Consider the following 12594-nt stretch of genomic DNA (forward strand, 5'->3'; position numbering starts at 1 on the left):
ATGAACAGACCCGTCTAACAAAGACTTGAGAATGGGTTTGAAAATGAGGGGACACTTGGGGCTGGGGTTGTGGCTCAGTGGTAGAGTACTTGCCTACCACATGTGAGGCATTGGGTTCGATCCTCAGCACCACATGAAAAATAAATAATAAAGGTGTCCAAAAAATGAGGGGACACTAAATAAGGCAGGTAAGATTTGAGTTTCTAGCTAGGCATTCTGTTAGGTTAGGAACAGCAAATTTAATCTACATCTGGGATTGACATGCTTAATGTAGAAAGTAGTTCTTAATGAAGAAAAATGCTGATAAAACAGAAAATGAAGGTCAGAATATATTCCAAACACTGAACTCAAAGGATTAACTGTCTTTTCAACTATGGAACTTAACATTTCTATAAAGTTTTTACTTATACTTTACTCCTTCCACTTTAGGTTAACTGAAGTAAATGTGCTGCATTGTACCTGCAGAGGCTCTAGGTTTGGGGTTTAGCACTTCCTGGCAGCGTGTTTCCTTTCTGATCAAGGAACTATGTATATTGTTAAGCCTGCATTTTGGGAAGATAATCCTGATGTAGTTGTCTGCTTTTCCTTCTTGTGACAGTGTGTGAAGAAATTGTGGAAACACTCAAAAGATAAAGGCACAGCAAGGAGGAGCAGAAAGGCAGAAAGGCTGCATCTTGGCAGGGCTTATTCCCTTTATACTGCAGCTTGGGGGTTGTGTAAAATAATGTTGTTCAAGGGCCATTGAAATTCCATTATAGCCACTTGCAGAGTGAGAGGAGAGGATCCCCACTCCTAATTCATATTGTTGCCCTTGGTTCACATCAGTTTTATTTATCACTGGGTGTGGTGGTGGTGCATACCTTTAACCCAATGACTGGGGAGTTTGAGGAAGGAGGACTGCAAATTCAAGGCCTGCCTGGGCAGTTTAGCTAGACCATGTCTCAAAAAATAAGAAGGTTTAGGGATGTGGCTGAATGGTAGAGTGCCCCTGGGTTCTATCCCCAATGCTGCAAAAAAGTGTTTTATTTATTGGAATGGTGATTTGGTATTTGTAAGAGGCTTAATGGTAAAGTACTTTTAGCCAGAGGGTTAATGAGATGACCTAAGCTTTATGTTTTGTGTTGTCTTTTAATAAGAATCTTAACTAATGTGATTCTTTAAAAACATTGTCCTCTCTAAAATGTGTCAAAGAACCAGGTCTTTTTTGAGGGGTTTGGGAGGTGGGGAGGTACTGGAGATTGAACTCAGAAGTGTTTTAGAACTGAGCCACATCCTCAGGTGCACACCCCTCCCCCCTTTTAAGACAGGGTCTCACTAAGTTGTTCAGGGCCTCAGTAGATTGCCAAGACTGGCCTCAAATTTGCAATCTTCCTTCCTCAGTTTCCCAAACCTGCTGGGATTACAGGAGAAAAAGGTCTTAAAGGTGGAGGGGACTTTTTTCTTTTTTTTATGTGTGTGGAATTATTATGTAAGTTCTAAATTAAAATCTATTAGTGGAAGATTTTTAAAATTAATTTTTGTATATGTCATATAGACAACTCTTTCAATAAAATCTTGCCAACAAATAAAATTTTTAAGTCTTGTGTTTGATTTTACGCCTTCCCCAGGAGCAGGACCAACTCCAACTATAAAAAGTAAATTACATTTTCCCACTACTGGCCTTTTCAGTAGAAGCACAGGTATATACATATAAAAGGAAATTAAAAAAAAAAATTGATCTTGAAGTTTATTGGCAGCATCTGTTTAGGAATATTCCAGTGTTGGGTGCCAATTTAAGTGTATAATTAAACAACTGTTTTACTGAGGTTGCATTCATTTGAGCTTAGATTTCTTTCATCTGTCAGTATCTTTGACATATTTACTCGATGGAAAGAACTATGACAGATACTGAGAGTTAACAGTTTTCTGGAAAGTAGGAAATTTTGCTCTGTAAATGTTTCCAACTTTCAAGCCTATAAATTCATTTGAGTGTATAATCTGTACAAGATATGCAGAAGAAACAATAATTTGCACTGAGGTACTCCCAAATTATTTGGTTTTGAAACAAGAATTTGCATTTTAGATATTATAGAGTGGTGCTGGCAGCTATGAGATAAGCAATATAATCTTACCAACAATGCAAGACGAATGAGGAATTAATTCCAATTATTATATCTCTGTTTAGAGATGGGCATATTGAACTTTTAAAACAAATTCTATTATTAAGAAATGGCCTTTCAGGATTCCATCTCTTGGGTCCCTTTCTTCCTCCTGGAGAAGTCTTTTCTGCTGTCCTTTAATAAACTTCTATTTTCCACTCTGACCTTACCTCAGCGTGCTTCTCTAGTGTTATACTTCAACATTGGGAAAACAAGGACTCGGCACTGGTCAGCAGCGGTAACATATTGGAAGTCCCCAACCGAGATTCTACACCAAGACCACCCATCATCACTCAAATGGCCTTCCAGCCTATTACTTCTCAATTGGACTTCTATCATGGACCATTCGATAGATCTGATTTTTAAAGGGGGAGTCCAAACTGCTTGCCCAACATCATCCCCTTTCAGCCTGAAGAAGCCAGAACGATCTTCGCCCCCTTTCCTTACAGCAGTAAGGAGTTCCCAAAATTGGAGGGGGGAATGAAGCCAGATTTAAAGTTAGGTAGTCAGTTTAATTAGGTAAATTGGGTCTAATATCGAGTAAGATCCAAAATGGAGGCCTTGTTTATAATGAATTCAGGGAAAAGTTGAACAACTCTTGGAATGAAGTCCAGGAAAAGCCCAAGGCCAGAGCCCATCCCAAAGAAGTGTTAATGAACAGCCCTCAGCAAACTTGAAGATGGTGAGTCAGAAGTCCTTCCTGTCCAGATTACTTCTTTGGCCCACCTGTGTCCCACCCCTCAGGCCTTCCCACCTATATTCCATCACTGAAAGAACTATAAAAAGGGGAAATAACCACTCTTCCGTGGATTCCATCTCTTGGGTCCCCTTCTTCCTCCGGGAGAAGTCTTTTCTGCTGTCTTTTAATAAACTTCTATTTTCCACTCTGAAAAAAAAAATCCTTTCTTCTAATCCTAAAATACATGATTGTGCTTTTAATGACTTGTCTGGTTTTTTTTGTAGTGAATTTATTTAGTTATAGAGATTAAAGTCTAATAGTTAACCTCTTTCTACATAATATGTTTAGACATTGAAAGTAACAAATTTAGACTTTTATTTGATCATAGTACTTAGTACATCTTTAAAATTCTTAGCCTATTTTTCTTATTTAGGTAAAGCTTTCACTTAGCTAGTTGAATTTTTTTTCTTCCCCCTTGGGAATGATCCTAATGGTTATTTTGGAGTTCTTAGAAAAAATACATGTTTGTAGTTGCATCTTGTATCTTCTTTGATCATGTTCCATCCTTAACTTTTGCTTTTTGTCATTGACATTTAGAGTTAGAGGAAATATTAGCAAACTTGACCCTTCCCTCATTTGTGAATACAGATAGAGACATGGACTGCTTAGACAACACCATAATAAGACTGTTGTATATTTGGGTATAATCCTAGCTACTTAGGAAGCTGAGGCACAAAGATTTCAATTTCATGAGTCTGGACAGCTTACTGAGACTCTGTCTCAAAATAATGAAAAGAAAGGACTAGAGATGGCTCCGTAGTAGAGTGCCCCTGGATTCGATTCAATCCCCATTACTAGAAGGTTTTAAAAAAAAATGATTTTAGTTATTCAGAGTCCCTTACATTTTGAAAGGAATTTTAATATGAGCCCATCAATTTTTGCAAAAGGTTTCTGCAGCAAAAAAGCAGGTTGAAGGCTGGGGTTGTGGCTCCGTGGTGGAGCGCTTGACTGGCATATGGGAGGCACTGAGTTCGACCTTCAGCACCACATATAAATAATAAAATAAAGATCCATTGGTAACTAAAAAAAAAGCAGGTTGAATTTGGTAGGGATTGTATTGAATCTGAGGTCAGTCTGCATTTTGTTGTCATTGTGAAAATATGTTCGTCCATGAACACAGACATCTGTCCATCAGAAGCAAGTTTTGAAATTTGTCTTAGAGCAGAGTTCTCAAACTTTTCTTCTGAGAACTTGTGTACAGTTTTATTACTGAAGACTCCTGAGGGTTTTAGATTATATGGTTTATCTCTGTCAATATTGGCCATATTAGAAATTAAGATTCAGTAATTTTTAAAGTGTATTTTCTTCAATGATAATAATGTCAGACCTGTTAAATGTAACATAAACAATACTTTATGAAAAGTAGCAGTTTTTCCAAAACAAAATAATTTAGTAGGAAAAATGGCATTTTACTCTTTTTATAATCTCTTAAATAAGCGACAACAAAATCTGCTGGATTCTCATCTTCATCCTAATAAGACATCACTCACAAAATGAAATACCATGACACATGGTGATATGTTATTTTGGTTGAAGTATGTGACAGAAATCTGGCTTCAAATGATAGTTGGAAAAGTGAGGAATATTTTCCTACAGGCCTGAATGTTCTTTGATACTATACCAAAAGGTCACTCTAGTTTGTTTTTTTTTTTTTTTTTTTTTAGGAGAAAATGAGATAAAAAACCAAATAACATCTTGGCATTATTTTGAGAATAGTTTGATGTCCTATCCCCACTGAAAGGGTCTTTGACATCCTTGACAATGTCCAGCTCACGCTTTGAAAACCATATGCTTAGAGAACAAGACTGGTGTAATTTTACAGGGAAGTTGCTCACCAAATGACATATTTATTAATCTTGATAAACATGCAATTAGTAAGCTGGATCTTTTATTAAGATATATAATAAAAGTAAGTTATTAAAAGTTGAAACTACCTGAAACTTATTAGGTCTTAACAATGATACATTGTTAGTTTTTTGGTTTATTTCCTTCTAGTTTCTTTAATTTTCACTTGCAAAGTCATGTGAATTTTTAAAAAATATAGGTACATTTTTACTGTTGATAGTTTTACATCATGCTTTTTGCTTTATGCAGTTTTTTGTTAAATAATTATAATATATTGCACTTTCTGCTTTTCCATGGTTATTTTGTCTGTTTTGTTTTGTTTTGTTTTGTTTTTGGCCTAAAACTGCTGTGAACTTTGTCCATAAAATGGTTTATACATTTTGTATTTCATTATTGTAGGTTTTAAATAGAAATAGCCTAAGAAGTTTGAGGTATGTATTGACAATATATCCAAGTTATATTTGCTTTTTACTTCCATTACAGACAATTTTAAGCACACAAAAGTAAAGGGTATGCTGCGGTGATCCTCACATTGCCTGTGTACCTGCCATCTGGTTCTAGACCCCATCAACCTGCTGCCATTCTTGTATTTTTTTGTTTGTTTTCTCCCTATGGGTTTAAAATCATTTGTATGTATTAAAAGCAAGTGCCAGATATATATGTATATTTAACAACAAATCTTTTTATCCCTTATAGTCAAGGTCTTTAAAATAAACATAGCAACACCACCTTGATTGAACTCAATAAAATTAGTAATTATTCTGTAATGCCCTTTATTACCTAGTCATTGTTCAGTTTTTACTACATCTAAGTGCCATTTTAAATTTAATTTGATTCAAGATCCAAATTCAGTAGTCAAATTACATTTGATTATTTTGGTTAAAGCCTTTATAATTTATAGCAATAAAAATCTCTCTTTATAAATGTATTTTATTTGCTATAGAAATGAGATCATCTGTCTTGTCCCACATTTTGGATTTAGCTGATGACTTTGTACTTTGTGTTATTGAACATGTATTTCCTCAGGATCTTCTTTAAATTGGGAGTCAAATCCAAAGGTATGATTAAATATAGTTTCTTTTTTGTCAAGAATAGATGGTGGTATTTCATCATATCAAGAAGTATATAGTACCTAGAGTTCCAGTTTTAGTGGTAAGACTGGAAAGTAGTTTCAGTCAGTGTCTGATTCAGCCATTTGTGAAGTTCCCAGTTGTTCTTCATTTGATCATTTTAACAGACATGATGATCATTGCCTTCATTGTTTCTTTAGATGTTAGAATATTTTCATCGTCTCGTTTTTCTATAGTTCTTGACTTAATCAGCTGTTTGGTTTTTCTGAAATTTGATTTATCTAGAAGGGCAGACAGAATGAGATTCTTAAGAACCTTTAGAATAACCAGTTGGTACCTTTTTTTTTTCCTAAAATGTTTTTAGTTGTAGATGAACATAATACCTTTGTTTATTTTTTTATGTGGTGCTGAGGATTGAACCCAGTGCCTCACACATGCTAGGCATCTGGTTCTAGACACCATCAACCTGCTGCCATTCTTGTATTTTTTTGTTATACCACTGATATAACAGTGATATACAACCCTAGACCCCCAGTTGGTATTTTAACAACTTCCAAAGATGTGAGCAGTGTGATGGTGCTGGTAATTTTAGCTCTCATGTACTTTTATATATTGTACTTGTATTCCATTTATTTTGATCTTCACATATCCCATCTTTGGCCATCAGGAGTCCTTCCCTTCCTCCTCTCTTATGGCTCCAGTGTTCTAGTGACATTACCATAGTAGTCTTCCTTCCTTTCACAATAAGATGTCCCAGGTTCATCTTCAATAGAAGAATATTCTATAAAATAATCAGCCAGAACTAATGAAAAGGAACTGGGTCAGTTTGGAGGGGACTAAACAGAAATTTTGGCTTCTAAATACAGTGTAAGACCCTAGATTGGATCATGAAATAGGAAGAGGATGTTTGTGGGAAACACTGTTTTTATACTGTAGTTTAAAAAGATTCTCTGGGGATTTAACTTCTTTAATTTTTTGTATCTCTTATATGTGAAAATCTGTGTGCCTAATAATATAATTTCTATTTAGTTTGTTCTGTGTGGCATGTAGATGTGTGTTCTTGCATATAGAGTTTATAACACAATTTCAAAATAATTATGCCAACATTTACCTCAAAGAACAAGCTTAATGAATGAATATTAGTAATTGTTGAATTTTTAGAATTTCGTATGCAAATAGTCTTAAAATTGCAGTTCTCTGAATAGTTATATAACCTGATTATAAGTAAGTTTGAGGTCATTTATGTTCTGAAGGATTGCCTTGAGTGTCCAAAAAGAACATAAAAATATTTAAGAAATACCATTCTTGTATTATGAAAAGAATACTTCAGAAACTGATAAGGCCTAGGAGATTTAACCTCTCCCAAGTGGTGAACAGGATTGAGAAAACTTCCTTTTTAGGCTGTAGCTTTGATGGATGAGATTAAAAATGTACTGCTAGGTCACATATAAAGTTTAGAATACTGGGATTTGCCCTCATTTTGCTTTTTATATAAAGAGAGATTAAATCAAATCAAGAGAGTAGCTCCTGTGTAACTCAATTAAAGCTTTGTGAAGGATGTGAGACATTGAGGAGTGTGAAGATGCCTCAGACTCTGAGGTTCTGTTTCAGGAAATATTTGCTTTTGGTTGTCACATTCTTCCCCTCTTCAGCATTCCTTCCTTCCTTCCCTCCTTCCTTTCTTCCCTCCCTCCCTCCCTGAGATTCAACCCAGGCATGCTTAACCACTGACCCATATCCCCAGTCCTTTCTTATATTTTATTTAGAGAGAGGTTCTCACTGAGTTGCATAGGGCCTCATTAAGTTGCTTTGAACTCTCAAGCTGCGAGGATTACAGGCATGTGCCACTGCACCTGGCAGTTATTTCTCTTTACAATCTAAAGATCTGCTTTTTGAACATGGGGAAGACAATATAGTTTAAGTATCAAACAATGTTGGTCTCCTAAACCAGTAGTGGAATGTGATTTTGTTCTTTATTTAGACTATTATCAATACTTGCATTATCATACTCAAGTTTTGTTTCATTCTAGATTTAGACATTTAATAATAAAGTCTTAAAATATTTTGTAATTTTTAGTGTTTACATCAGGTAACTATCAGTAATTATTCTCTTAAACTTCACAGTTGTAGAACTTTTTTGAAAAATTTAATTACTTACGAAACAGTTGCAGAGTAGTCAAATCGAGGGAGAATTTTTTAATATTAATTTTTCTAGTTCTCGGCGAACACAACATCTTTGTATGTGGTGCTGAGGATTGAACCCAGGCAGCATGCATGCCAGGCGAGCACACTACCACTTGAGCCACATCCCCAGCCCCGTACTCCTTTTTAAGATAAACAATTATGGACTTTTTTTTGGTCTCTGTTGCACATATTTTTGAGTAACATTGCAGACATCACGTTATTTCCCCCTGTTAATATTTCAGTATTATCTTTATTTATTTTTCAAAATTATTTTTTAGTTATAGTTGGACACAACACCTTTATTTTATTCATTTATTTTTATGTGGTGCTGAGGATCAAACCCAGGGTCTTGCATGTGTGAGGCAAGCGCTCTATCACTGAGCCCCAGCTCTCAATGTACATCTTTAAAGAGAGATCTCTCTTCTTATGTATATATTAAACATAACCACATCATTATCACATTTTAAAAAAAGTAATTCTTTAGTATCATCAAATATTCTGCAAATTTTTTATCTTTTTTAAAAAATTGGTTTGATCCACTTATCTAAATAAAGCCGTTGTGTTGCTGGCTCATTGTGTGTCTTCAGCCTCCATGTTCCTCTGTCCCCTCATGTACTCTAAATATGTAATGATGATATTTGTAATTCAGTCTAGGGAATTAGAATGCTTATGTAGCATGCCCAAGGCCATGTGTGTGTGATCCCTAGCACCACAAAAGGAGAGGGGAGAAAAAAAAAGATTTAAGGAGCATGATATGGTGGTGGTGGTATTTCCATCAAAAAGTGCATAATTTCCAGTTGTCTGTAAAACGTAGGTAGCATGTAAAGGATTCTTCTAGTCAAATTTTCCTTTTGGATGCCATATCTTATTTTTAAGCATAGGTGCGGTGCATCCTTAAGAACAAACATCATTTCTTTGAGAATCTAAAAATCTTGGAGTTAATAGGGATAGAAGCATTTATACCATCTAGGACTTCTCTAGTTATTAATCTGCATCTTTATTTTCTGGATTTGATTCTTCTGTGATAATTGGTGTTTAGTGATACGTAGGTTTTTTACAAACTAGATCCATCTGTTTCGAAGCAATATCACAGTCACCCTCCCTGTGTGCTACGTCACCATTTCTTGGAAGTATGTCTTTGTTCAGGTGTTTCAGAATCATCTGCGTAACTTTAAAAAAACACTCATATTTGAGCTACAAAAGTAGAAAATTACAATTTCCTTGTGTGATTCTTCAGTGTATCTAAGGACTGAGAACAGTGACCTGGAATGTGTCAGAACCAGATGTTCCTAAATCTGTTTTCTGAAGTTCAGTCACATATTCTACTTTGAAGAGTTTTGCTGTATTCCAGCAGTGTTCATAGTGGTATTTCAAATGGACTCATTTTTTTGCTTAATTTAACAAGAGGTTAATCAATGCCACAGACACATAAGAAAAGGATGCACATTAAAATGAAATGCATAACTGTTGAAATCTAACTTGTCATTCATTCCACATTTTGGAAAACAGTGATCTCCATGAAATAATGTATTTTAAGCATTTCTTCTCTGCTAGTTTATGTTTTCAGATCTGTTTTACAGCATTTAAATGTTTTGTGGTTTTTGTGATTTATGATACCATTTTGGCAATTGGATGAGATTGGCTTTGATCAGATGTGTTTAAATTAACAAGGGTTTTGAGAATTTATCTCATGTAGGCTATTGAGAATAGGAGGCAGCATTAAAGAAATGAAAAAACCTGTATGATTATGTAGTGAGAAATAGTTTTGACTTAAAGTTTATTTTTCTGGCCTTCTGATGACTCTGTTTTCAAAAGTGCTTGAAAATATACCTGGGTTAAATCAGATTCTTTGTTTGTGAATCAATGTAGCTTATAGTGAAAAGAAGAAATGCTTATAGTGAAAAGAAGAAATCCTTTTCTTGGATTCCTAGGAGTCCTTATTATGTAAATTTATGAAAGTTACTTCCTCAAGTTAATTGAGGTATTATACATGAAGTTCAATGTTCAGCCATTGAGTTAGGCAAATGCTTTCCCAAAACTATAATATTTATTCCATTGCATTCAAATTGTTTTTAGTTTCTTATGATTGAGGATTGTATTTTGGTTCATTTTGAATTATTGTTTGTCCTGACAATAGTTATTCTTGAATAAAATAAAATTAATGGGACCAGTTAAAAACAACAAGTATAAGTTAGGGACTCATCAAAAACTATGTTTTTATTCTGGAATTTATTTATTGTGTAATTTTTGGAGGTTTTTTAAAAAACATATTTAAGGTATACAGCACATTTTGATAAACATAGTGAAATGGTTACTATAGTCAACCAATTAAAATCACATTTTTACCTGTTTATGTATGGGTACTAAGAGCACCTGAAATCTTTCTTAGCAAATTTCTAGTGTATAGTGTAATTCAATATTGTAACTATAGTCCTTGCGGGTATTAGATCATAAGCTTTTTCATCCTACATATCTGTAGATTATGCCCTTTAACCTATTCCATGCCTCATTCCCTGCTAACAACCATTTTATTTTTTATTTCTGAGTAAATTAGTTTGCACATAAAGTAAGACTGTGCAATATTTGTCTTTCTGTGCCTGTCATGTTTCACTTAGTATACTCTTTTCTAGGTTCATCTGTGTTGTAGCATATGACAAGGTTTTTCCCTTTTTTAAAGACTGAATAACATTCCTGTGTGTGTACACACTGCAATTTCTTTATCCATTCATCCATTGATAGATACAAGTTGTTGCCATATCATGGCTATTGTGAATAATGCTTCAGTGGATGTGGGAATGCATATCTTCATGAGGTGGTGGTTTCATTTATTTCAGTTATAGACCAAGGAATGGAATTGCTAGATGTATTATGTTGTGTTTTTTTTTTTTTTTTAATTTTTGAGGAATCTCCTTATTTCTTTTTAATAGTGACTACACCAACTTAAATTCTTGTCAACAGTGTGCTAAGATGCCCTGTTCTCCGTGCCCTGAACAGCCTTTCTATTTCTTGTCATTTGGGCTGTTGCCATTCTAGCAGGTGTGGGTGACATCTTGTGGTATTGATTTGCTTTTCCTTGTTGATTAGTGATGTTGAGTACTTTTTTATTTATTGGTCATTTTTATGTTTTTGGGAAAATGTCTATTTGGGCTCTTTGGCCTTTTCAAATTAGGTTATTGCTTTTTACAATTGAGTTTTCAAATTTCTCATATATTTTTGAATATTAAATTCCTTAATTTTCTGTTTTTTAAAAAACATGAATTTCTGGGCATAAAGGGATTTTTCTGTGTTATCATTATCACCAAATTGGTATGAAGAAGAATCTTACTTAAAATAAGTATTATTACTTCTTGGTGAGTAAGGTGTTAATTATGGTCAGTTTTCTTTAAACTACTTATAGTTCAGAGGGATAAACATGTCCTGGATTTAACTTTTTAGTAATTTCATTTAAAAATCAATCATACTGTGTCCCTCAAATGACTTGTTCACTTTCTTTGTCATTTTGCAGCATCCTGAGGTTGGCATTAAACTTATCCCAGTGGAGCCCATGACTTCTGATCAGGACACTAAAGTTGTGGCTGAACCGCAGGCGCAGCGAGTCCAGGAGGGCAAGGACAGCTCTCATCTGGTGGGTGTTGTGGGCCGGGAGGGATGGGGGCAGCCATTTCTCTTTCTTTACCTTGAACTTCAGAAGCAAATCAAAATAACAGCACTTGGGTACCTTAGGGTCTACGTATAGGTGGTATAGTCTTAACAGAGGGGAAAAGACTTCTCACCCATCTGAGGCTGAGATGAATAAGAGGAAAACATATATTTATTTAGTAATAAGTTTTATGTGACACATAGCCTTCAGAAATAAAGATAAGGAAAGCTATGTATTTTTCACAAGTCTCATACAGAAGTAGAGAGTTATGGAAAAGCATAGACAGAAGTGGTTATGATCTAATAGTAATAAACTGGGGAGAACTTAACAAGGGCACTTTGTTCTCATTTTTCTTACCTTCCTTGTGTGGCATTCCTGTCCTCTGAGTGTAGAGCAGGACCCCCTCTGAAATGAGGGTCTTAATACTTATTTTCAGGAGAAGATTATCAGGTTTTATGATCCACTTCAGGAGAAAAAGAATGAGGTGAATATTCTAGTTGTTTGTGTAATCTATATATGTATATATTTAGTTGTAGATGAATATGATAAGTTTATTTTTTTATGTGGTACTGGGGATAGAACCTAGTGCCTCACATGTGCTAGGCAAGTACTCTACCCCTGAGTCACAACCCCAGAATGAATATTCTAGTTTTTATGGCCTGAATCTACTGTTTTCTTCACATGCGAAGATGCAATGATTGGGATCTTGTATCCAGAACCTCATCAGTCTGAAAAAATGTCTGGGTAGCTTAATAGGGAAAACTGTAAGAACCAGGTGATAGAACAAAAGGTTAGTTGTAACTATAAATACTTGAAGTTTTGTTACTTATTTAGTTAGTACATTCTGGATTGAACCTAAGGGAGCTTTACCACTGAGCTATATCCCCATCTCTTTTTATATTTTATTTTGAGACAGGCTGTAAGTTTCATAGGGCCTTGCTAAGGCTGGCCTTGAACTTGGGATCCTCCTGTTTCATA

The 12594-nt window shown here is 34.9% G+C and overlaps 1 protein-coding gene across 2 annotated transcripts in view; it reads left to right on the plus strand.

Annotated features, from left to right (window-relative positions):
- Larp4b (La ribonucleoprotein 4B) overlaps window positions 1-12594 on the plus strand; it is a 94323-nt gene that overhangs the window by 17417 nt on the left and 64312 nt on the right. For both annotated transcript variants that reach the window (XM_026413238.2, XM_026413245.2), the window contains exon 2: window positions 11482-11601. In XM_026413238.2, coding sequence (XP_026269023.1) covers window positions 11521-11601 — 81 coding nt within the window. In that variant the 5' untranslated portion in view covers window positions 11482-11520. The remainder of the gene's footprint in view (window positions 1-11481; window positions 11602-12594) is intronic.

This window comes from Urocitellus parryii, chromosome 9 (assembly GCF_045843805.1).
Source record: "Urocitellus parryii isolate mUroPar1 chromosome 9, mUroPar1.hap1, whole genome shotgun sequence".
Classification (NCBI taxonomy): Eukaryota; Metazoa; Chordata; class Mammalia; order Rodentia; family Sciuridae; genus Urocitellus; species Urocitellus parryii.